At 40.8% G+C, this 26,215-nt stretch overlaps 2 protein-coding genes across 4 annotated transcripts; both read right to left on the bottom strand.

Moving 5' to 3' along the window:
- On the bottom strand, nt 1–17,002 carry LOC117533321 (stereocilin). 2 transcript variants are annotated; one of them, XM_034197006.1, is made up of 28 exons: nt 16,599–17,002; nt 15,547–15,571; nt 14,870–15,446; nt 12,631–13,515; nt 12,432–12,494; nt 12,214–12,339; nt 11,592–11,758; nt 11,319–11,505; nt 10,623–10,738; nt 10,397–10,529; nt 10,117–10,299; nt 9,515–9,553; nt 9,257–9,433; nt 8,794–8,943; nt 7,552–7,610; nt 7,288–7,411; nt 7,057–7,139; nt 6,837–6,972; nt 6,143–6,345; nt 5,505–5,595; nt 5,242–5,413; nt 4,973–5,142; nt 3,916–4,071; nt 3,659–3,801; nt 1,697–1,845; nt 1,371–1,468; nt 310–457; nt 1–122 (listed from the first exon to the last, which is right to left on the bottom strand). In XM_034197006.1, the coding sequence occupies exons 1-28, from the start codon at nt 16,912–16,914 to the stop codon at nt 43–45; spliced, it is 4,956 nt and encodes a 1,651-aa protein (XP_034052897.1). In that variant the 5' UTR covers nt 16,915–17,002; the 3' UTR covers nt 1–42. The 2 variants fall into 2 exon arrangements, with proteins under 2 accessions (XP_034052897.1, XP_034052899.1); XM_034197008.1 differs by lacking the exon at nt 9,257–9,433 and having other exon boundaries at nt 16,599–16,713.
- A 2,820-nt stretch (nt 17,003–19,822) lies between these two features.
- On the bottom strand, nt 19,823–25,153 carry gas8 (growth arrest-specific 8). Of its 2 annotated transcripts, XM_034197019.1 has the most exons (11): nt 24,479–25,153; nt 23,843–23,938; nt 23,097–23,294; nt 22,757–22,957; nt 22,584–22,638; nt 22,287–22,489; nt 21,956–22,111; nt 21,763–21,843; nt 21,428–21,637; nt 21,269–21,334; nt 19,823–21,172 (listed from the first exon to the last, which is right to left on the bottom strand). In XM_034197019.1, the coding sequence occupies exons 1-11, from the start codon at nt 24,479–24,481 to the stop codon at nt 21,101–21,103; spliced, it is 1,341 nt and encodes a 446-aa protein (XP_034052910.1). In that variant the 5' UTR covers nt 24,482–25,153; the 3' UTR covers nt 19,823–21,100. The 2 variants fall into 2 exon arrangements, with proteins under 2 accessions (XP_034052910.1, XP_034052911.1); XM_034197020.1 differs by lacking the exon at nt 21,956–22,111.
- Nucleotides 25,154–26,215: the final 1,062 nt, after the last annotated feature.

Here is a 26,215-nt window from a genome sequence, read left to right as displayed (position 1 = left end):
TACCAAGGGAGGTCAAGGGACAATTACTCTCATTCCAACTTGTTAAATGAGTTGCCATAACAAGAGGCACAGAGCCAGTGAGCGGATAGAGAAGCTGTCTGCTGCTGGAGCCGAGTTTCTCCCTGTGGAAGCAGAAACACAGCATTTATTATCACCTTATTTACACCTCGTAAAAACCTGTGAGTGCAAACAAGTAATATAAAAGATATACACTCACAAACATTTCATCAAGTAAACAAGACAACCTCATTATGAAGGAGGTTATTAAAAATAAATGTGATCCTCCTGATGTTTTTTTTAAAGACACACCTCTCAGCTCCAGCAGTACGTCTCCTTCATATCTTGCGAGGCCGACAGCGTGCCTCTGCTCGGTGTCCAGCTCTGCCCACTGCTCCTCGGAGACGGCCCACGCCTGCTCCGCACTCAGCCACGACATCTGAACAGCACTGAACACCACCTGTCACACACACACACACACACACACACACACACACACACACACACACACACACACACACACACACACACACACACACACACACACACACACACACACACACACACACACACACACACACACACACACACACACACACACACACACACACACACCACACACACACACACACACACACACACACACACACACACACACAGCACACACACAAGATACTGTCATTCGAGAGGAGCCACTTATGAACCTATTAGGGGTGTTGGGATATACTGGTATTAACAATAACTTTGATATTTATTATTTAAATCATGCCAAAATACACTCTCGATAATATTGTGTAAAGGATCCAGCACCTCTTTAAAAAAATCCCTTTCTGTTCTGACTTTGTCTTCCTCCCAACCATCCAATATACAAATTAGTATAATTAGTTTGCCAAAAAAAGAGAGAAGATACATCAAACAAAGACAAAGGTTAATTTATAGATATGGAAATAACACTTTTACTTTTGAAACTTTAAGTGCACTTTGCTGGTAATACTTCAAATGTATACTTGGGTAAGGTTTTTATTTGTGGTGGAGTATTTTCTCAGTGATACAGTAGATTTATACTTTTAGTTATTTCAAGAATTTAAGTACTTTTTTCCCCACAACAGCAAAATAAAATCAAACCATCATTTATTTGTTTTAAATACCCCTATTTTTCCTAATGTAACAAGTCAAAAAAGTTATTGATTCATTTCTTTGACACTTTTATAAGGCTTTGATTGTTGTTGAAGTAAAATGTCATATCTTAAAAGTATGAGATATTTGCCATTAGTGCAATAAACATGTAATTAATACACCTTTATAATGAAGCTATTGAGTGTCTTGTAGTTTAGCTTGAATTAATTAGCCATAGAATCGTGGTTCACACTCACTGCCATTTTTCTCGGGGACATCAGGGCGATGGCTCCAGGTGAGATTCCCTCCACCTGTTCTTGTACCAGAGCTGACAGCACCATGTCCTCCAGGCCCACTGGACAGAGACACAAACAATGTTTAGTCAGAAAATAATCTTCTTGTTGTAAAATCACAAGTAGTATAAACATTTGTTGAAACTTGTATACGCTCAAGGATATTTTTAATTGCAACTTTCCATCCAGGAGCTGTCGTTTCCTGCTTGCACCCTCCTCACTTAAAACAATTTAAGAAAAGGTTTATCACAAAGACATTCATACCCGAAGGAAATTATGTTCCATTGTACCTGCTATTGTCCCAATTTCCGTGAAAACTTCTGGTCCCCAAGCACTGAGTGGACCAAAGGCCTCAGGTCTGGACAAGCGGCTTGTCAACGCCTCCATCTGCTGCTCCGTGCACGGCAGGGACGTCTCCCGCAGGAACAGGGCAGCCAGACTGCAGTGTGAGAAAACGATTTAGCACTTTATCCTCCTCTGGGTATGCAGAATGTTTTATGAGTATTGTGCTTCTAAGAAATGCACACAAGCCTCCTGTTGTTTAGCAACTGTAGGCAGGTGGATGTTAAATCAATGTCTCTCTGAAATCTAAAGCAACTAATTCTGTTATAGAATTTAAAGGATTTATACTTTTTTATCAATGCTGCTCAGTAGTGTTGTGTAGGTGCAGTATTCGTCACATCTTTGGACTGTATGTGGTGGACGTACTCAGATCACTTATTAAGGATAACAGACATACTTAGTGTTTAAGTACTCTGTTAAAGTCCTGCATTCAAGTAGAAAAGTGTAAGCATTCAAATGTAATTAAAGTATAATAAGTAAATGTACTCATTCTGCAGAATCATATAATAGAAAATAGCCTCAAATGGAAATAAATATATAAATAAATACCTGTGCAGTACTTTAGTAAATGTATTTTTTAAGATTTTAGCACTGGGTATATGTTCATCTTTGTTTTGATGCCATTTACCTGTATTGTATATATGTTACAATTATTTTTGACTACATATTGCTGAGTGTGATCCTTCTTTTATAGCGTGTTATTTGGTCTTGTTTGGTCTTGTAAATTGTTCCCCATGCAGATGGCACCTTGTATGGTGGCCTCTGCCTCTGTGTGAACCGGGGAATGCTGACTTGTATTTGTAAAAGCACTTTGAGTGGTCGTAAAGAATGGAAAAGTGCTATATAAATTCAGTCCATTTACCACTAACCATTTACCTACTACATACTTTACATACTTTACTTTACATACTTTCAGTGTTGGGACTAACGCGTCACAAGTAACTCGTTACTTTTTATATTCGGTAACTCAGTTACCATTACTACATGGTGCGTTACTCCGTTACTGCGTTAGTTTTTTTATATAGTCAACAGCCAGGCGAACAGAGATGAGAACTGTACTTAAGTACTTGAGTAAATGTACTTAGATACTTCCTGTGTCACATGCGGAGACGGGCTGTGGGCGTGTTTGTGTTGTTTACTAACAAGACTATCATGGCGGCGGCGGAGCTCAAGTCTAGTTTCTCCACCTGGAGATATTCTCACTATTTCACTTTTGTCGAGCACAAAGAAAAGAACGTTTTAGTTAAAAGTAAGTTGTGTCTTGGCGGGTCAAAGATCCTATCTACTGCCCAAACCAGTAATTCAAATCTCTTAAAACATCTGCAAAAACAACATGCTGGGACGAAGCTAGTAGCTAAGACCACAGAGACTCAGCCGACGCCACTCCACCTCCACCTAAGCAACAGCGGCTGGATTTTAACCAAGGGACTGCTGGCCAGGGAAAAGTCGATAAAGCCATTGCACGGTATGTTGTAGAACACATGCAGGCTATTGCTACAGTGGAGTCACCCGCTTTCAGGGAGCTAGTTAGCATGATAGCATGTCCGGGCGGCACACGGCATATGGGACGGAACACTTGTTCCAACTACCTGGAGAAAGAATATACAAAAATGGAAAGCCAGCTAATATCGATGCAATCCAGATTGCATATAATGCATGTCAAGTTGATCAACAGATTGTATTATTCTCCAATGCAATAACAGTACTGAAATGAAGGCGATAAGGGCATTAATGGGAGACATTTCCCAAAGTAACGAAAATGTTACTTTTCACAGTAACGCATTACTTTTGGGTGTAAGTAACTAGTAAAGTGACTGAGTTACTTTTGACATGAAGTAACTAGTAATGGTAACTAGTTACTGGTTTTCAGTAACTAGCACAACACTGCATACTTTAGGTATGGGACTGACCTGAGGTTATAGGCGCTCAGTCTTCTGATCTCTGAGGGATACAGGCCACACATCAGATGGCCAAACGTTGCCAGATCAAGAGCTGTTAACTGCTCCACTTTCAGTTTTCGTTTCCGCATCACACCTAAAATCAACGCTCTCATCTTTAAACAAAAACACAGATAGAAACATTAAACACATACTAATAATACCAAAGTGTTTATGAGGAGATAATTCCCGTTACTTCCAGTTGTACATCAGAATGTTAAATACTATACCTTCTTTGGGCTCCAGTGTGTCAGTGTCCCCAGATGTGCCAACACTCCCTGGTCTGTGAGGTTGGCGTCGTGCAGCTCTCTGTCTCCCATCTCAGTCACCAGCGGGCCCAGAGCTAGCACCTGATCCCCCCCCAGCTCTCTCACCGGACCGAAGGACTGCAGTGAGTGAAGAACCACAACATGTTTCAACCACAGATTATGTTGATGTTAAAACGTTTTACTCTGCTGTAATCTCTCTCATGGTTGGCAACTACTAGCCAGGAAGAGACTGAAGAAAGCAGAATCACACCAACACCACAATTACATGTGTTTACATAATTATGAGGTCTGGACTGTTGGTGGACAAAACACTGAAGGTGTCACTTTGGGCTCTTAATCTGATAATATAATGTAGGCTAAAATATTGGTCACAGGTTACATTATTTGAGTAACATTTTCAATGCAGCGCTTTTACCTGTAACCTAGTGTTTTAACAGTGTGGAATTAGAATTTGTACCTATACTGTACTCAGATTGGCCTGATGGGAACAATATCTACTGTATACCGCGAGGGGGAAAGGTGATGATGTGAAAAAACACAACAAAGATGAACATCTACCTACAGTTGCTAGATGGACGAATTAAGAAGTGTCATGTATACAACATTAAAAGACTATGTATAACCTGAAGGAAAAATCAGGTGAGTTTAAAATAGTTGGGTTTATTTTCTAACATTTCTGAATTACGTCTGTTTCATTTGTTTCTTTGTATTTATTATTGCTGTTGTTGTTTTATCCCGCACAAAAATTATTCACAAGGGCTTTTAATTCCCGGAATGTAATTTCTTATTTTCCCCTGTTTTTTTTAATTTATTTTCTTAGAATAGTTATATACTCAAGAGAAAATACTGGTTGGATGCATGGGTTATAGGGGATGTGTGGTGGTAGTGGGGAGGGGGTGAGAAATGGGCTGATTCAGCCTTAGGGCGTTTATAAAGAAAACAATAAAGATAATGCTTGGGTGAAGAAATATATTTGAGACATTCTAAACCTCCTGTGGTCTTTCACAGTTTTACTGACCTGTCTGAGTTTCACCCAGAGTGCTCGGCGTTGCTCAGAGCTGAGAGAAGCATCCTGAGCAAAAACTTCTACGCACTGATTCAGATCCTGCTGTGACATACGGCTGAGCTGAGTGGAGGTCCAAGCTGAAGGAAACGTCCCTCTGATGTCTGCACAGCTTGGGACTGGCACTGCACAAAGAGACGGCAGTGAATTTAACACTCTGTTAAAACTTACACCAAACATAAGCCACAGTATCATGCCAGCTTAGATAGAAATATTCAGAGAACCTTTGGCCCTCCTGCTCCGAGCTTTGACAATCCCTCGAATGAGACTCTGAGTCTTCAGTTTCTGCCGCTGCTGGTCCACACACTGAGCAACACAGACTCCGCCCACCACACTGTCCTCCCAGAGACTTTGGCCCTCCAGCACCTGCTCCACTGTGTCTGTATTCAACACTGTCTGCACAGGGGAAACACATATGATCAGGCCGTGTCTTAGAAAAGCAGTTAAGATTCATTAATTCCCTGGGTTGATGCTTTTAGGTGCTTACCAGAGGGATGGAGTTAAGCTGCTTTGTGGAGAGAGAAAACACCAGCCGGCCCAAATGTTCCACATCCCCAACCTGCCATTTAGACGGCTCCCTGGCAAAGAGTACACATATCTTACTATCACTGCAGATGTATGCAAACCATGTTTTACAAGCAAGTTTTCTATATGGAATTTCATGTGTTTTAGAGGATAGGAATCAAAAGGTATAAACCGAATACTTGCTTTCACTTATTTATGATTTTTACGGTTGTATGGATGGGACTCCCTGTCAGTCCATCACTTTGTTTCAGACTGACACATCTCAATGACTTTTTGGTGGATTACCATGAAACTTTACTACACACATTCATGTTTACCTAAGGATGAACTGTGATATATTTTATCGTGCACCATCAAAATATAAATGTGTATTTGTTTTTTTAAAAGATGTCTAGAAAAAATATGAAGCGACCAAATATTATATCTTAGGCAACTGTTGAAATGAGCCCCTAACATACTTTTGACATAGGTGTCATGACCATCACATTTTCAGATAGCTGTTGCTATTATAACTCACTATTTTAAAATAATTTTTGAAATCAATATCTTAACATTTTATTGACCCAGGTGTTATAACCAGGACATGAGGAGTGTTTTTACCCGAGCAGGTCTTTCTTTGTGAGCAGGGCACTCATTTCTCTCAGAGTGTCTTTAGGAAGGCAGAAACTTCTCATCTCCTCGAGCCGCAGAGCCACAGCTGCTCTGTCCACCAGAGCCAAACTGTCCCGGTCCAGGAAAGGCAGTAAAGGCCCGAGGACGTCCAGAGTGGAGCCATCAATCTCCCCCTGAGCCTGAAAAGAGCCCTGCAGAGCATCACACTGTCAGTAGGACTGGATTACAGGGATTTCACACTGATATGACTTCACTGGTGTGACATGCTGTTGAGAGGATGAAGCAGGTTATATTCTGAATCTCTGTCTCCATCTGTTCTCTGTTTGTGTCTGTTCGTGAGTGCTTTCTTGAAATAGCCTGAAAAAAAACAAATGCTGTGGTCTTTCTGCCACATCAGTTTGTTTAAACAAACCAAATACATGAGTCACCATCACAGAGGCAAGCGCTAATTTCCTTTTACCAAAAATAGCATTTGTTCTGAATGCTCATGGTGCCAGTTTAGCATCTTAAATACCCTGAGGTTAATTAAGGATTTCTGTTCCAACATAAGGATGTTAATAGATTACATGCAGCATGGTTTCTGATCACTTTTCTATTTTAAGAAATGTGTCAACTCCTGCACATCATCTAAAGATACGCAGATAATGAATGCAGTATTTTGATGGGTTTTGTTTGTGTTTACCAGCTCAGTTACGGCCTTCTCTGCCAAATTTGTCTGCTTGTAATATGGCAGTCTGAGGAAATCCTCAAAGTGTGCCTGAATGTGGTCCAGAATGGCTCTGAAGGACACATTAGAGAGATCCTCTATCATTGTCACGCTGAAATAGAACAGAGCAGAAGTGTTAAAGCAGTTATTTTGGCAAAAACGGTGAAATATTTACGTTTTAAAAAGAGATACATACGGTAAAGTTACAGCAAACTCAGAGCTCAAAGCACTGAGGTCGAGCTCAGGTTGTTTCCTCAGTTCTTCTACAATACATTTTCTCTGGAAACACAGACAGAACATCTGAACTTGTTAGAATCAAACATAATATTGTCATTTGATATGTGAAAACAGCACATTCATGAATCATGGTTACGTATCAGAGACTATAATAAAGACTTTGAGAGGTGCTGAAGTGTTTGTTCCTCACCAGAGCCGGTCTCACGCCTCCAGGGAGCTCACTCACAAACTGAAGCAGCTCTGCAAAATCTGTATCGTTGATCCAAAGCCTCAAAAAGTCACAACTCATGCCACTGGCAATATTACCCAGATTCCTAAAAGTAAAAAGATAAGTTGTATTTAAATTGCTTATTGGATGAGTATCACACCTGGAAATGTGTTCAATTTGCAAGTTCAAATACATCATGATTAACACCAATGATCTCAAGGATCTGGTGCAATTCATCCAACTTACCTCACCATCTTGTGGGTAATGTTTTTAAATGTATGGATCTTTTTGAACAGAAGCTGAGCCTGTCACGACAAAGAAAATATATAATATTGTTCACACATTTTTGTAATGATCCCATAACCCTCCCATACAAGCCAGCATTATCCAATACATGTTTCTAAAGGATGAACCCTTTCCACAACACTTTCTTCTAATGCCTCAGTCTGGACTCCAGAGTGGATGAAGAATTGTTCATCGATAAACAACCTCATAACTAATTTTGCACACCATACAAACGTTTGCACATTGTATGCACATATTTAAAAGGAACACTTTTTAATTGTAACTCTTGTTTTACTTGTGTTGTTAATGTGTGTTTCTGTGCTCTATTCTTTGTTCAGGGTGGTTGCGATTGTGTACTGCTTCTGTGACATGAGTTGTGCCCCTAGGTATAACAAAAAGTATCTCTATCTGTTGAAGCTGTGGAAACATGTCTCCAACTTTTGGTTTGCTTAAAATCCATCTCCAGCTGCACAGCAAAAATGTAGTCTGGGTTTAAATTCAACATAGGTTTTACATCACTAATGTAGCCCACCAGATACACTACCTTGTATTTTTATTTATTTGTATTCTTGTAAAGCACATTATATGAAAGGTGCAATACCTAATAAACTTAACTTACTCTCTAAATAGGTGCAAAGAGTTTTGGGTTAAACCTAAAAAAATTCAGATTAGTATTGAATTTAATTATTGAAGGAACAACAGTGTGGTTGACGTGTTGCTTAAAATCACACAGATGTCTCCAAAATATCAAACACAATGGCAAGGTATAGAAAGATTAAACTTTTGGTTTGTATAAACATCATATTTTTGGTTTTATATTAAGTGTCACAGTATACTGCGATGCAGCCACTCACTGAAAAGGGCAAACTTTATTGATTTGACTCAGGTCTTGTTAGGCCGGGAACAGGAGGTGAAATATACTCTTGGCTGTGACAAAATCCCTTTAAGGAAGCCATTATTAATTTATACTACACTCCTCTACACCATTGTATTACATCCAAACTAATTAGCTTGATGGCAGCTGATGCGTGGGGAGTATTAATATCCTGAAAGGCTCACCTGAAGCATATCTAATGAGTTGCAGATTAATGGGACCGAAGCTGGTAACATGTTCTTCTTTAGTCAGAGAACCACCAACCCATTGCTGTTGTATCAATGCAGTGTGAAACAGCACACAAAGGTAGGTTAAGGTAAAGTGCACACCTGCTGTGGCGACCAGCGCACGTCTCTGTACAGGCCAACATCTCTCAGAACTGTTTCCCCATTTAAAGTTTCTGTCAGCTTCCTCAGAGGGAGCCATGGTAGAAGGCAGTTCACCTGCTGAATGATGTTCTGCGAGTCTCTGTGAAGAGCCTGTTAACTCACACAACAATACAAGGAGGTGAATTTAAACCAAGAAGCCTTTGAAGTAAACATAAAAAAGGACGACATATGTGGATCAAATTAACACTTCCTGGAAAACCAAATTAGCTAGATAATTAGTCCAATGTTTTTTTAATTAACTTAATGTCATATTTGCCCTGTGAGATTTATCTGTCAGGAAGGAAATTAACCTTACCACCTCTATTGTCAATCTAATCCTCATGTGACAACAGACGAGCCAAAGCTAATTATAAGGAGGGATGAAAAGTTAAGAGAAGTGTTGTACAGATATTAGCAGCGTCACCTCCTGCATTGCATTGTATAGCATGGCTCTATGTCCGGGTTTAAACTCAATTAGCATGGTGCTCCAGCACTGACAGTGGGCAGCTTCACTGATCTCAGGCCACTGGAGGTCTCTGAGCACAGCGGGGGAGAGACCCGAGAATAACGGCCTTAGTCTGCACAGTTGGTCTACAGTGAGCTGCCAGGGAGAGAGAAACACACTGATGAAAGTGCAGTGGGCTGAAATGCAGCAAATATATTTTGAAAGCTGTGTACTTACAGTGGTGTTCTGTGATATTTTGTATAATATTTGAAAAGCCTGGGAACATTAAAAATGAAGAGATATTCAAACATCGATATAGAAATGTTATCGTGTAAAGGTCACATATCTCACACATTATCATCTTCTTTCATTAGAAATTTGGCAAGCATTGTCTGCAGTTCTGGGAAAACCCTCACAGTACATGTAACAGTCAAGGCTGAATCTTAGATCCATGTAGTATCTTAGAGAAAATGCTTTTTTGATTTGTTAACCAAATGTAATCATTTTTATGGAAATCAAACATTTATTTGACCCAAAACGTTTGGTTTTCGAATATCGAATCACCCAATCAAATGATTTCCAAAGCCTAAACAGTTTCATCATTAAGAGTACATTCAACAACATTCTGCTCTTTATTTGTGTGTAACTTTCATTGTTGTAAATTGAATGTTGTGGCACTCTGATTGTATTAATAATATGTCTTTGTTAATATTCTCTGATGTATGTCTATTTGAACATTCCTGCATTTCTTCAAACACTCTGTAAAGCACGTTTGACCTGACTAATACTAAAACATGACAAGAAGTCACATGAAAAATGAAAAGTATATCCCTGCTGACCTGTGCTGGGGAGTAACTGTGTGATCCTGGTTGTGAGAGGATTTCCAGAAGTTGCTGTGAGGGGAGCGACAGCAGGAAGGAAGTTCCTAACTGAGGAAACAGACCGCTGAGGGCCGAGAGCTCCCGAGGGGCCATGCTGCTGACGTTCAGGGCTTCAGCAGCGGGTATCAACCAAGAGGACAGCTGACCACGAAACATAGTTTAACAGACATAGTCAGTATTGAGGACGTTGTTTTAAAGCAGATTTGATGTATTGGACTCATGAACAGTTGCTGCTCACCCTGCCGCTGGTGCTGACCAACCCTTTGGACATGCACTGAGCCAGCTGCTGCCAGAGAGCCGAGGACACAGCCGAGTCCTGGAGAAATGATCCCAGCTCCCCTGGATCCAGGTAACAGGCAAGCACTCCTAACCTGCAACACACATGGGATGGCACTTTGGTTTTGGCACTTTGGTTTTGGCACTCTAGAGAGAGCGAGACTAGAGAGAGAGTTTCTGGGTCTTACCTCGGTATGTCATCACGTGTAAAATTATTCCTCTTGCTGAAGAGCGTCCGCAGCACATGGCGCCCCCTTACACCATCCAGACTGCTGTTGCCTAGCAACTCTAGCAGAGGAGTAAGCTAGACGGAAATAAAGCATACAAATATTTAATTTACTAGTTTCTCCACTAATTCTGATTCGTACATACAACACATACAAATGCTTATAAAAAACAAGTTGTATAAGTTTCGCTATAAATTATCAACAAAAGTGTATACAGAGCTGGAACGATTAGTACATTGAGAAAAACATTTTGTATTAAATAATGGTTCCAGCTTCTCAAATGTGACAATGTTCTGCTATCTTTCTATATTTTAAAACATCATCTGCTATTCCAAACGAACTTGTTCTTAAGTAACATTCTTAATGCAGCAATTATATTGGTAACAAAGTATTTTTAAAGTGTGTAAGTAGCTATTTGGTTAAGTAAAGAATCTAAATAAGTTCTCCACTGAGTGATGGTTTAATGTAATGAAGGTGGAGAGCACTGCCACATCTTCCATAACTGGAGTGAGATCTATGAAGGCAATGGCTTATTATTTCCTTTTTTCCTTGTATGCCCCTCTCCAGGAGCATTTGATTCTCCCTTGTTCATATTTAATATTAACAATAATTGACTTATCGTCTGACCATGTCTGTGAACTGTGAAAGAGAGCCAACCTGTTTGGTTGTCAGCTGCTGAAAATGACTGACTGGGAGGTAAGGCAAAAGTGGGAGGATTGAACTGAGAAAGTATGGTGGCCATGTTGGGACATCCCCAACCACACTGGACTGCAGGAGTCTCTTCACAAAGGCTTTTTTCTGCAGCGACTTCATCCCGGAGCTGTGGTCACGAATGGCTGTCAACCTAAAGAACAACACAGAATCTGTAAGCACTAAAAGAATAAGATAAATAAAAAATGAACGCAACTATTTCTTATCTCAGTGACTCACACGCTGTCGTTGACTATCAGGGATGCTGGGAAGCTCATGATATCAGAAACAGACATGAAGGGGATGAACTGAGACATGTCCACGAACAATTCAGGGGTCACTCGGGGGAATTTATGGATGAAAGCAGCGGTCATTGTTTCCATGGCCTGCAACTCTTTTTGAGACGCCTGGCAGAGAAAACAAAAGAGCGGGGCACAAACTGATGTGCATTCAATTTGGCCCTCTTTAACTATGCATGGGTCGTGAAATGGATTTTTTTAGAACAGAGAGAGCAAAGAAAAGGCAATAGAGCATCCCTCTAAACTGAGGGAATAAAGTGACCTGCACAAAAGGTTTCAACTTCACAATTTGCCACAAAATAAAAAAGACATTCTTTCTCTTACCAGTGATGCTATTATTTAATCTGGATTGATTGTTGCAAGTTGTAGAGACTTGTACCTTCTCTTATGAATATAATGGAACTAAATGGCACTTCACGTCTTGTGGTCAAGAACCTGAAAAACTATATTTAGTTTTTTTGAGGTTTGATAAATAGCACTGCGGGTTAGAGGTATAATTTTGTCGATAACATTTTAGGTTGAGCTGTCCATATACATTTTTTCTTCAGAGTTTGAGGACAAACCTGGTCGGTCTCAACTTGCAGCTGGTCCCAGCTCTGATGCATGTGGGAGATGAATCTCTTTACAGCATCTTTTTCTGCAGACATCACAAGAGTGCGGATGCTGTCTCTGGGCATTTGGAGGTACTCCTGGAAAGATAAAGAGATTAATCTAAATATAAAGTTCAGGAAGCTGAGATATTGTGTAGGTTCAATGGGAAAGTAGCTGCACAGGCCAGTACCTGCAGCAGGAACCTCAGGGCAGACGAGTTGTCGTCCCGCTGGATGAGGTCCCATAGGACGGGCTGATGTAACAGAAAAAACAAGTTACTCTTTGCTTTGTGTGTTTGTGTTTGTGCGTGTGTGTGTGTGTGTGTGTGTGTGTGTGTGTGTGTGTGTGTGTGTGTGTGTGAGTGTGTGTGTGAGTGTAAGCTATCTTACACTGAAGCAGCTCAGTAGGTCCTCTTTGAGAGTGGCGTTCTGCTCCATGCGGAGGAAGACTCCCACGGTGTGAAGGATGCTCCTTTGTGCTTCTGGCTGCAGTGCGGCCCAGGGTGTGTTGTCAAGGAGACTGGAGAGGAGGATGGCCTGACCCAAACCTTGTCTCGCCTCTCTCTCCCCCTCATCCAGGCCCGAAGAGAGGCCTACCATGAAGTCTAGGACCCTCAACACATATCCCAGCGCCACTAAAAACCCTTCCTGCTCCCCCCCCTCGACCTCACACACACTGAGCTTGTGCAGAGCTTCCACCAGCAGAGGAGCCGGGTCCACACACAGCTGCGATGTGTCAAACTCATAGGGCGCCGGGAGCATTTCAAAAAACCTCTGCAGGAGGCACTTCCTGCCCTCCAATTCCGCCTGCAGATCTGCACAGAAATCAGCAAACTGAGGGATTAATGTTGACAGTGTATTGTAGAGTGTGACATTAAGACAAATGTACTCTCTCAATCCATGTGTCTGCCCACAGAGCTCCAGGAGTGTAGAGTTGGTGAAATGATGCACAGCCCACGCGCTGTACTGACAAGTCTCCTCAAAGTTGTCCTCATGGGAGATGTTGAGTATCTTCCAGCAGTACGTTGCGGCCCAGCTTTCTTCTGGCAGGGATTGTTGTGAGTCCGGGGACTCTCTCCCGCACAGAGCTGAGATAAGGACAGAGTTGTTGGGCAGGAAACAGTGTCTGAAGGCCTGCGCACTGAGCGACCCGCTGCCCAGCTGAGCCAGACAGTCATCATCCAGGACCGGGCTTTCTATTGCCTCACTCGGCAGCTGCACACACAGTTCATCTATACTCAGGTTAAAAAAATGGTAGTCCTTTGTAGAAGCAGCCTGCAAATAATAATGATATAATAAGTAAACATGAAGTAGAAGAAATTATGAGTGAAAAACAATACATAACAAGTGTGGTATTGGAGTAGTGAAGTAAATTGTTGCCATGTTTTGTGCTGAAACTACAAACATTATAGAGTCTTAAAAGAAAGAACATGTTTTTTTAATTTTCTATTGTAACTGAACCCCTTTGACCATTAATGTACACAACATTATATGTACATGTTCTTTCTGGAATGATAATCAAATCAATCGAATGGTCTAAAAAGATGCATGTTAATAATTTGTTGGTAGTGGGCAATTTTTGGGGAGTATATCCCCTGAGATCAAGGTGGCATTTTTGGAGATAAACCTGAAATGGGTTACCTTTTTTTGCTGGCAGTACCATGTGAATTATTTGTTATCTTTTTTAAATCTTTTTCTAGCTTTAACCAAACATGATTTCTCCCTTTTAGAGAAGTTCAAATCATTTCAGTCTGAAGTCATTTGTAGCCTGCAAAGCTATGATTTCAAAGAATCTTCCCTAACAGTGAGCATGTTCTCAGCACACCTAACATTAACCCTGACCCTAACTGTGCCACAGATATTTAATAGTAACTTCCCAGAACACCTTTATCACAAGGTGGCTCATTACAACATGGTTTGGTAACTTGTCAGTTAAGTCTAAATCACAACTCCAGACCTTGATAAAAAGGGCTGGAAAAATAATTTGCATGCTTCCACCATCCTCTCTTCAGGAGATATTTGAGGAGATGGTGAGAAAGCAAGGCCGTAAAATCACATGCGACCCCAAACACATCCTGTATAGAGAGTTTGAGTTGCTGCCGAGGCCAGAAGGTATAGATTACCAAACTGTAAATTGAACAGGTATACGTTTTCCTTTGTTCCGCTGTCAATCAAGCTGCTGAACAGTCAGAAACAATTTTTGTGAGGTGCAATGTTTACAGTGTAGTTTGTGCAATCGAGAAGGTTAAATAGGGGAAGTGCATTATGTGTAAATAGGTATGGACACAATAGGGATATGTGCAATTTGACGGACACTATGCATAGGTGCAGGGAAAGTGCAATATTGATTTGTGTATGAATACAGTAGGGAAGGTGCAATATTTGATTTATGTATAAATACAATAGGGAAAAGTGCAATATTTGATTATGTATGTGCAATAGGGATATGTGCAATAGGGAAAGTGCTGTACCTGTATGTTTCTTGTTTGTTTCTTTGCCATGTGATATGTGATCTCTGTTCTGTATCTATGACTGATTGACCTGAATGTTTTATGTGTATTATCTCGATGCCCAAGACAAATTTCTCCTAAAGGAGACAATAAAGCTCTATCTTATCTCTTATCATTACCTGATGTGCTCTCTGCAGCCAGAAAGACGAGTTGGCACAGACTGTGTTGTTAAATTCATGGGCAAAGTACTCGCTGCACACATGAACCCAGAGGAAGTCCTCCTCAGCAGCAGACAGGTACCAAGCTGCATCAGAGCACGTAGCATGTAGGTCGAGACCCATGTGGGCCTCAGCAGGATCAACTGACCCGTTTTCCCCTTCAAACAGTTTACAGTAGAGGAACACAGTGAAGTTGGACACGCCTGTTAACCCCGGGATGGATTCATTACACGCTGCCTCCAGGATTTCTATAGAGGTGAAGTACTCCATTTCTCTCTGCTGGATGCTGCTTTCTCTTCTTCTGCCTTGTTGTGGCTGGGAGCGCTCAGGTGTGGTAGGGAGGTCGTGAAGGTGTTTTTGATCTGGGATTTTTCGTGAGGATGGGCCTGTTTTTGGAGATGAGTGTGCCGGTGTTAGTCGTGATCTTTGTTCATATCCTTCCGTGGAGGGACAGGACAGGAAAGGCAGTGAGCTTGGAAGACCCTGGGAGCTAACGCCCAAAGCCTGAGTGTTCCACGTCACATTATGCTTTATCCCCCTGCATGGGTGTGAACAGAACAATGGAAAAACAATTGTTATGCTTAGTCAAATATGTGGTTTCAATTACACAAAAGGTTATATTCCTAAAGATATCTCACCATAAGATCAGTTGTCTCAGGTCACCTTCAAAAAGACAAAAGAAAAGAACATATTTACAGATAATCAGAGTATATGAGCGGTGGAAAAGGGCAGCTGGGAGCTCCTGCAGTACACGACCATGCCTGCTCAGCTAACAATGCCCGAGATATAATGTTACCGACATCAATGGGAGGATAAAGAGATTAGCTGAGCTATCAACAGATGCTTTCACCGGCCGGGATGATTATAAAGATTTTAAAGCAGTGTCAGTCACTGTCTTCTTTCAGGTGAAACCAGGGCCAAACTTATGAGGCTCTTTACATTGTTTTTTTCTCTGTGAATAACACAAAATAAAGCATGATTTACTTCTTTACGTTTGAATCAGCATTTTATTTAGTTAATGTCTGAAGTATCATGGCTTTTTCCACAACCATCCTTTGAAGCAAAGCATACAGTTATGATATAGATATGTGTATCTAACTGCAGCAGCATTTATGTATGTAAGCTAAAATGGGAGGATGCCTTTTCCTAATTAATGAATTATTCTATGATATACTAGAACTTGTGAATTACAGAGAAAAAAAGGGTAAAAGCACCCTATGGACACAGACTAACACTCAGGAACATAATCATTATCCCTATAGACCGGCAGATTGAATGCCACTTCAGAGAAGGACAGACTTTATTTGTTAGTTTTGTTATTTGGTGAATTTAAGAATGAGTTTCACGTTCTGTTTTCCTCTCCTGCCTACGAGGACATAAGAGATTACTTTTGTTGATGTGTTTTGGCTGGATGTCAATAAAAGTTGAGTTTTACTTCAGGGCACCTTTTTCGTAACAGTATTTATCTGTTATGCTTGGGAGTTAAGGCAAAAATATTTTGTTTAGAAGTGTTGAAATGAGCTGTAATTTTGCAATCATGAGGATTTGCCATTGACACGGAAATGTAAGAAATTAATCAATCTATGATCACATGTGTGTGAGAAGTGTAATAATATAACTCTAATATAACTTTTAGTTCTGTTATGATTTAGCAAAATAACCTTGAGGGCAAACTCCTCCACATACTCACCGACTGAACACCGGCCCCGAATGTTGGGCTGCGGCACGTCCACCAGGCTGCTGACATCATCAAGCAGTGCCATGGTAACTTGTAACACTTTCTTCCTCAGGTTACTGTAGACAGAACTACCCACCCTGTGTAGGAGGCCGCTCCGCAGCCCATCCAAAGTCTGAACCAGAGCCAGATTATTCTGTGCCATTGGGCCCCCTCTCTCTCCTCCACCTGAACGTGATAACGCCTGAAGCAGGAAACTTTGGATGAAGTCTGGATCTTCCTCCTCTGCGTCTTCCACAGATGCGTTACCAGACAACCCGTCCTGCCTCATGGCCTCAGGGGGCAGGCTGAAGGGCTTAAATCGTCCAAATGCACTTGAGCTCCTACTGTGTTCAGCACCTTCCCCTGCTGGGTGTAGACTCACCACAGGCTTCCAGTTGCGTGTTTCTAGGAAGCGCAGCAGCTGCTGGAGCCAGCTGACATTGAAGGCACAGTCACTGTGACCCTTCAGAGCACAGATGAAGCCCTGCAGGCCTGCACTGGCCTGGCCGTAGGTGCCACTGAGCAGAGCCTGAAGTGTAGCCTCAAACACAGCACTCACTGTCCTCCAGTTCTGCGATAGGAAAGACAACAGGGGCTTTTGGGGCTGCCGCTCCGACAGACTGATGAGACTCTGCAGCAGCCCCAGGAGCCAGTCCCAGTGAGGGCTGCCCCGCATGGACAGAAACCAGTCCTGCACTCTGATGCTGGGTCGAGGTGGCGCCTGGTCGTTCCACTGGTTCAGTACAGCGCTGCCTTCAGACTGCAGGAAGTAATGCAGCACTTTCTCCCACAGCTGCTCCTCGTCTGGCTCCGCGGGGGCCTCCTCCAGCTCAGCACCCATCTCCTGGAGGTACAGAGAGATGTTGTAGAGGAACCCCGAGAGACGGTGCCGGTCAAATGGCTTGTTCAACGAAGGCAGGTTCTTGCTGGGGAGGAGGCCAAGTGTCTTTAGGCCCCCCATGATATTCCTTACCCAAGGGGGCATCGATTGTTCACTGTTTGTTTCTGGGGGAGCTTTTTGAGGATTCCAGCCACTTCCTGCACTCCATTTTGAAAGGATTTCCTTCAGAATGGCATCTCTCTGGTTCTTTTTACCACCTTCTGAAAAAGTCCCAGTAGATACAGCTTAAACCCAGCATCATGTAAAAAACACATGTTGTAATAAAGAACTAAATATTTTATTTAGCTAAATTGTTGGTGATGCACTCACCTGTCTTCTCAGGGGATCCTTGCCCCAGTAAAACAGCACAGACGATGATGCTGGTGAATGTAAGAGTGGCCATCCCTGGCCCTTTCTCAGCCATCTTCATCTCATGGCAGCACACAAAGTGACACAGTGGTGTCACATATTTTTCCTCAGGCTGTTATTCCTAATGATTTCACAAAGTTTTGTGATTAAATAGGTGCTGCTTTTTTCATTTAAGTAATAGGGAGGACTCAAGGAGTAAGGTACCTCTACGGAGAGAGGGGATATTAAAAGTTAATGACCGTCCACCACATCACCTTACCACTCTCACTGCGCGGTTACTAAAACAAGCATCAGTAATTTACCGTTTAATTTACTCAACATCGATGACAGGTTAAAGGGAAGTGATGCTGAAAATTGACCATGTATAAAAGTTATGAAGTATGAAACTAAAATACATTTAAAGAAACCGCTCTTTAGGAGATTATTTTGACAAGAATAGCAAAGATACATGTTTTCCAGTGTAAAGTAATAACAAATAATAAAGAAAATACCAGAGGTCACAACATTTGGTTAGAATAATTTCTGAACTCACCAAAAGTTACAATCCATCATTTCGTTGAGAACCCCTTAAGCTTTTGGTAGCACGTCTTCCTCAGCCGTATCAACACACTGGGAGCTGACCTCTTTGTGAGTGTCACTCTCTGTTTCACCATCACTCCGACTTTCTCTACCTCTCACTCTCTCTTCTGCACCCCTCCCACCTGTGTCCTCAAACTCTCTGTGCTTTTAGCTGATGGTTGCTGCACTTTTTTCTCTCTGGGGTTTGGTGATTGACCTCATATTTCAAGAGTTATCTTGCCCTGCTACAGTATGGCTGCTTTTTATGACAATGTGCGGGGGGGAAAGGGAGATACTGGACATATTCCTCAGTATTTGGGGAATTTTGTATTTGTATCTGTTAAATATGGTTTTGTGTTCCAGTCCAGTATTTTGGGCCACCTCGAGGCTATAGGAAGGTCACAGCACTCAGCTAGGTGCTCAAACAAGGTGAAAATCTGGATCATGTTAATCACACCCAGGAAATATATCCCATTCTCTAACTGTCCGATGTCCCCCACTGACTGATTCTCTATTGAGCCATCTCTCAGCTGGGACTCATCTTGTGACTCTGGGTTGGTTGGGGGTGTAGTCTTACCGACGGGGACGGGGCCAACAGAGACTGTGCAGGCTGTCAGTGTTTGGACACATTTATCCCTCCGCCAGGTAGACTTACAATTGAGCCCTGTGCAAGTGTGCAGCAGCCGGCTCCCAAGAGTCAGACCCCTGTCTGCGGGCCTGAAACCCAAGAGGGCCCAGTGAAAGGCCCCCCCCTCCCTCCACTTGCTTTAGCTGTATGATACTGTGGCCTGCACAGGGACAATAACATCCTCCTGTATTATTGATACCACAGAGAACAGCGATCACTCATCGCTGCAGGGCTCGATTCACTACAGGAATATTCAATGAGAAACCCGACCCCCCTATACGTTTCTCCTGTCTCTGCTGGAAACTCAGGCAGGGAAGAAATCTGCTGGTGAAACTCGCTGTTGAGATTTGGATACTTGGTTTGACTCCAACTGTTTGCCCCCATCAATGGAAGTAGAAAAACATCAACACGTCAAATTACCCCATTAAAAGTAAACCTTGCCTTGCCTTGCCTAGTATACAAGTTTCCAACACAGCTTTTCAGCAACCAGATTTTTTCCATTAAATCTAACAAGGAACCTTAAAGGTGGGGTAGGTAAGTTTGAGAAACCGGCTCGAGATACACTTTTTGTTATATTCCATGGAATGCTCTTAACATCCCGATATAAATGAATATCTTAAGTGCTTAGACAAAAAATCAGATTGTGATTTAGAATTTGATAGATCAGTCCCTTAGTCATATTTGTATTTGTTTGTTAAATGAATGTTACCTACTGTTGAGAATGACCTGTACTGTTTTCCAGAGTGATGATGAAAGCCAAAATCATTTTTCGTGTTTATTTATTCATCCAGGGAACACAAAAAGCATAATAAAGACACAAAAGACAATCATCTCTGTAATTATGAGACATAATGTTTAAAGAGGTTTTAGGTATGTATTATATTTCCTCTAAGCCTGATATAAAACCCATCACTTTTTAAGTGCAGACAGATTGCACAAATGACCGAAATAGAGCAGATTATCCAAAACAGAAAATGTGTTTTGATGAAAATGCTTTTACAATGTTATGTATCCCTGAAAGATGTGAGCTGTTAGTTGGAGATAAAACTAAAACATAACTTTATGTCATCCCCAGAGCTTAGTTCATACTCTTGACAGATAGGGAAATTGTTGCACATTTTCTCAACTCATTTAGTTTTTCCTTACTTTATATCAGTTTAGATTAATAAGTGAAATGGCTGCAAATCTCCATTAGAAGCTAAATCCAGTGACTCATTACAACAAAAATATACTACTACTACTAGTAGTGAAAACTAAAATGTTGGCTCAAACTGAGCTAAGACCAGAATCTCTTTTACCATGGAAAAAACATCACACCCTTTCTTTAAACATTCACTTAGGATGCACATTTTCAGTAACTATTTAATCCTAGTTTCAATTATTATATACATTTTGTTATACTTCTGAATATCTGGCCTGACACACAGGATAATAAAAATGTATTAAATCCATATGAACCATTTGCAAAAGGATCATAAGGAAAAATATATAATCAAAAAGACTATACTTAAACAAACTAGCTCAAAAGAAAGACATTTTGTGGAGAGGCACGAGGTTTTCCTTTAGGAGTAGCTTTTAGATACTATTTTTGGTCTATGACAATGACTTTAAGAAGTCAACTAAATCGACAAATTAAGGCATTCAAACTTGTATGTGTTACAGTTTGCTGGTCTGTTTGAAAACTACAACATTTCTGTCTGCAGTCTTTCCGCAGTTATTCCTCTCTGCCTTCGGAGGGCAGTTTGAACAAAGGGCATGATGGACCTCTTAGTTTAAACCGAGGGTAAACTCCTATCTGTTCATAACTACATTATTCCAAATATATATTTTCAAATTAAGAAAACATGATGATATTAATTGTGTGTCTGTATGAATATAAAATATGACAAAGCTGTCAGACAAATGATATCAGAGGCAAAAAAAAGAGATGATTTGCTGTTAACTCTTACAATGTATATTACTTCCCATTTTTGGGCAAATCCAAGTTCCAAGTCCTGTTAGAGACTGTTTCCCGGCAAGACTGCTCTCAAAGGGTTTAACTCAAAGCCCCTCCACCGAGACACGGAGAGATCTTTGCTTTGCTTCGTAGGTCAGCAGCAAATCCTTACGAGCCTGCCGGATACACATGAGTATGAACAGCACGACAGCATCAAAGTGAATATCATCATTTGTGAAATATGCATTACAGCAAATAAAGAAATTACTAACCTTGGAAATCTGAGCTCTTTTATTCTGTAACTTCTTGATGGAATTATTACTGGAGTCAAGATATTCCTACAAACAAAAACATGTTACTGTGAAAGTATTGTACAAACGTGCAATGTATGCAACGTGCATGATATACATACTGTTTTAAAGGAAATGTACCTCAATTTTGTTAGAGACCCCATTAATGGCAGTTTGGTCCATGTTAGAGGCAGAAATCACAGAGAAGAGCTGAGCCTGCGTCTTCTCCACGCTCTCTGTCAGGCCTTCCAGCTTCAACTCCAGCAGCGAGCTCTTCAGATTCACTTTATGCTGCACCTTCTGAACGTTCTCAGTGAAAGTCTTGTATAGCTCATCCCTTTCCTGCTGAAGCTGTGTGACGTTCACACACAAACAAATGCAAAAACATTCACATAAATACCCAAAAGAAATCCCTAGCATTTGACCCACATTCAACATTTGAGCTACATGACAGCGCAACTCAATTTCAATCTTACCTTGCTGAATTTCTGTTCCATAGTTTCACATTCCCGTTTCTGATCATCCAGCTCATTCTTTTTTAGCTTTTCATAGAAATCCTGTCAAAAACAGTTTCAAAGATTGACCTTGTGCGCATGTACAGTATGCTATGCTTCTACTGATTAGGTCACTGGTATTAACACATGTCAACGATCCTTGTAACCAACAAACCGTTTTCTTTGTATAGTTATGGATTTGTTTCTCCTTTTTAACAATTTTCTCTTTGACGTTGGATAGAAGCTCAGTGAGACGTTTGTTATCGTCACAAAGATCGGCCAAATCCTGTATCTTCTGCTTCTGTTTGCACTTCATGGCTTCTATTAGTAGCTAAGAAAAAACAATTAAACATTCCATGTAAATAAAACAAAACCTGATAATTGTTTCCACTTTATAGAGTAAATCAATAAGTACTAAAAGAAAAAATCAGCATCGAGCCTGAACAAAACATCTGAAATGTATTTGCCTTCAGTCTGACAAAGATGTATAATGCGTCAATAAATACCTTGACTGTTTTGTTCGTATCCAAATCCTGAGGCATGCTATCAACGAGAGCTTTAGCTTCCTTAAAGGTTTGGTTGTGGTCTTCTATAACAGTGTTAATGTGTCTGTTCCAAAGTGCTTCTCTCTGACTGGTCTCTTGTTTCCTCATGTTGTACAGCTCTAATGGCAGTGAATCCATCTTTTTCTCATACTTGGCTTGGATTCCTACTCAATTAGTGACAAAAAAAAGACAGCTCCAATTGAGTTTTTACAGCACTGGGTGACGCATTCAAATCAAAATGAGATTAGCTTTTTTTACCTGCGAGTTTCTTCTCCAAGCTGTCCCTTATTTCAGCAATTTCTTCAGCATTTGTCTGTTGAAATAACAACAAAACTGATGTATGCTTACTTGTTTAAATAAATCAGAGTAAAGAAAAATATTCCTTCAACAGATCTTTATGTGTAGCAATAACAAAAGTTTGAACTACAAACCAGATCAAGTTCCTTGACGAGGTTTTCATTATCATGTTCCTGCTTGTCGACCATGATGGCCCTCATGTCCTTATGAAGCTGAGCCTCCAGCTCTCCTTGCTCTTTTTGCCCCGCCTGAGTGGAGACTAAAGCATCTGCTCTCAACTCAGAGATGGTGTTCTGATGTTCACACAGGAGGTGCTTCATCTTCTGCTTATAGACCTGGTGCAGAAAATGAATAAAATGCGCATTTAATAAAGCGATTCAGTAAGCAATGACCTGCATATGAAGGGAGGTTTCTTCCATACAAGTTCTCTGTGTTAGCATGTCGAGCTGCAAAACACTTGAGTAATAACTTCACCTTGATCTCTACTTGGTGGCGCCCCTCATCCTCTTCTATGTCCTTATCAAAGTTCTTCTGCTCAGCCTTGACCTCCTCAAGTTGTCTTTCTGTGATCTTCCAAAACGAGTGGATTTTGTCCCTCTCAAGCTGAAAGTAGTTTCTCTCTTCCCTCTCTCTATCCAGCTCCTCTCGAAGGCGCACAATATGTTCTTCCAGCTGAAATACAGAAATATATTTTAGTTTACACATCTGAGCCAGACAGTGTGGATGAGAGGTTGTTGTTAACCCAAAGGGGCAGATTATATATTGAACATGTTAAAGTCCAATTTGCTGTTAAAGTGAGCTACTCAGGCTGTACAATACAATTTACTAGAAAAGCATGCTGGCTTCATGGATGTATAGCTTGCAAACTGCAAATGTGAACGGATATAGTAGGACATCCTGGTACTTTTGCCCCAAACTCAGGGATGTGAGCTTGACAGGCCTTTAGTGGGATGGGGGTTGTGACGATAATGTGACATGGGTACAGTAGTATCCAGTGTTAACTTAACCCTTTCTAGGGAAGTCAGGCTATCTCTGCCTCTGCAGGTTTGATTTTAACCACTCTGTGTCTTTTGGGAAACCTCTAGCTGTATGTAAGTGCAATACTATAGCTCACTTATTAAACACCACCTATCCAATTGAGCAGTCAAGCATCCCTCACGATCCCTCAGCACTTTCAAACACGCACACGCACACACACACACACACACGTCAGCTCTGACCTGCTCCTTGGACATCTCATCTTTGGAAAGGCCATCAATAAGTGTGGGAGTCATCGCCTTTGGAGGCTTTTTACTTGATCCTTTCTTCTTGGGAGGCTGTAAAAATTCAAAACATTAGAAACTATTTAAAAGTGACTCACACTAGCATATTTCTTAAACATTGCTGAATTAATGTAACATTAATAACAACCAATGGTGTAAAGTAACTAGTTACTACTTAAGTACAATTTTGAGGTATATATACTTTTCTTGGGGATTTCTATGTATTGCTTTGTACTTCTAGCTCACTACAATTAGGAGGTGCATTGTGTACTTTTACTACACTACATTAATTGATACCTTTATTTACTTACCAAACACTTTATTTACACAAGGAGTACAATTCACCCTGCAGCTTACAAAGATATTAAAACATGCTCAACCTTTACCATCTTTGATAGCACTTAAATTAATAAATAATTATCTTCAAAACATAGATATACTACTATTCTACAATTGGCCAATCTGCATAATGAGTAAACAGAGTATACTTTTTCTAGCAACAATATGATGTTCAAAGCGATAGCTGCTAACTGTAGTCGGTTCAGTACAAACCTACATGGTTGCTATAATTATATTAAACAACGCTTTACTCACCATCTTATATTGCACCACCTACTCAGATATAAGGGAAATGTTTGGTCGTTTTGAGAAGCTAGCTAGCATAGCAGTTAGCACTCAGGAGAGTCAAGCCTTTAGTTTCAAACATGTGTTGCCATAGTGACAAAAGCACGTTGTAATGTGTTCCATCCAGGAGAGGGCGAGCTGCACCTGCTTTGACTCTGCAGTGAAGCAAGACATAAGCACCACACTAATATTTGACAGCAACAGTGGTGTATAAACTGTGTACATTTACTCAAGTATTGCACTTGTGTTACATTTTGGGGGACTTTACATTGAGTATCTACATGTTGTTGCTTGTACTTCTAACCCACTTCAAATCAGAGGTAAAAAGTGTACTTTTACTACACTACATGTATCTGTAGTTTGCAGATTTTGTGAAATATAATCAACACTGTTTGGGAATAATTTGCCTAGGTATTCAACCTTTGACACAGTTCATCATTTTCTCCTCTCTCACTGTCTCCTTTCCCATGGCATAGGTCTAAGGCCTTGGGTATAGCTTTTATATATACAGTCTATCTATGGGTATAGCTGCTATCTCTTTTAAGGAGGAGCAGCTTGGGCGCATTGTTGTTGCCAGTCTATGACAGAGCACAAGCCGTCATGAGGTAGTTTACTGTTCAGGGACGAAGGTTCCCTGGCGCACATTCTTTTCTATGGACGAGAGCTCTAGTTAGATTCAGGGTCCATATTTGTTTAGTCTCACTGATGAAGAATGTTGATTATTACACTCCGAACTAGATAAAACCTCGAGCTACAGAAAGAGTTCTTCAGAAAATGGTTTGGCAACCGCTGTGTCAACTCGTGACACACCACCTGTCTTGTCAACTCTCCGGCCGAAACTCCAAATAAACCATCAGTGTTTGACATCAAAGCTCCAACTCTCCTCGTGTCTCTCTGAGTCCTTTAGTAACATGGAGTAAAATCCACAAGCTACCCTGCAGCGTACAAAGTAATTAACCTTTACCAGCTTTGATAACACTTTAATACATAAATAATTAGAATCAAAACATGTAATTTATATTAAACTGAAATGGGCCATTCTGCATATTAACTACTTTTACTTTTGGTACTTTATGTATATTTTGATGCAAATACTTTTGTACTTTTACTAGAGTAACATTTGTTGTATTCTTACACTGGTACTTCTACTTTCTAAGCACTTCTTCCACCCCTGGACAGCAATCAACAAAATACTCAGCTGGTGAGACTGGAGTGCTTGATTTGAGTCCAACTTTTTGACCCATCTTCCAATGGAAATATAAAATCATAAATACGTGAAATTACCCTAAAATGAGTTGAAATTTGCCATAATTTACTTACAAGAGCTGAACAATTATTTTATTCACATAAATTGTGGCAGAAAAACTGCAGAAATAAGTGCACTGTATGTATGTAAAATCAAGAGAGTTCTACACTTGATGGATTATCAATTGGCGAATGCCATTGCACCTGCATTTGAATCTTTGCTTATTTCATGTCGCTTTCTTCCTGGATAATACAATTACTCCATATTCTATCACTTTTTCTGATGGGATTGACTAGCTTCTCTAGTATGTGTAGTAATTCTTATCAATAGTTTGCCAATGGGCATTCAGTAGTTACCTGATTCACGACTCTGTGCACGGCATTCTCGACTGTCTCGGTTTCTTTATACAGCACCTATCAATTAAACAATTCTAGACATACTGAATTATTTTAGCCATTCTA

This window comes from Gymnodraco acuticeps, unplaced genomic scaffold (genome assembly GCF_902827175.1).
Source record: "Gymnodraco acuticeps unplaced genomic scaffold, fGymAcu1.1, whole genome shotgun sequence".
Taxonomy (NCBI): Eukaryota; Metazoa; Chordata; class Actinopteri; order Perciformes; family Bathydraconidae; genus Gymnodraco; species Gymnodraco acuticeps.
Note: the sequence above shows the minus strand (reverse complement) of the source record. Positions and strands in the feature narration are given on the sequence as shown.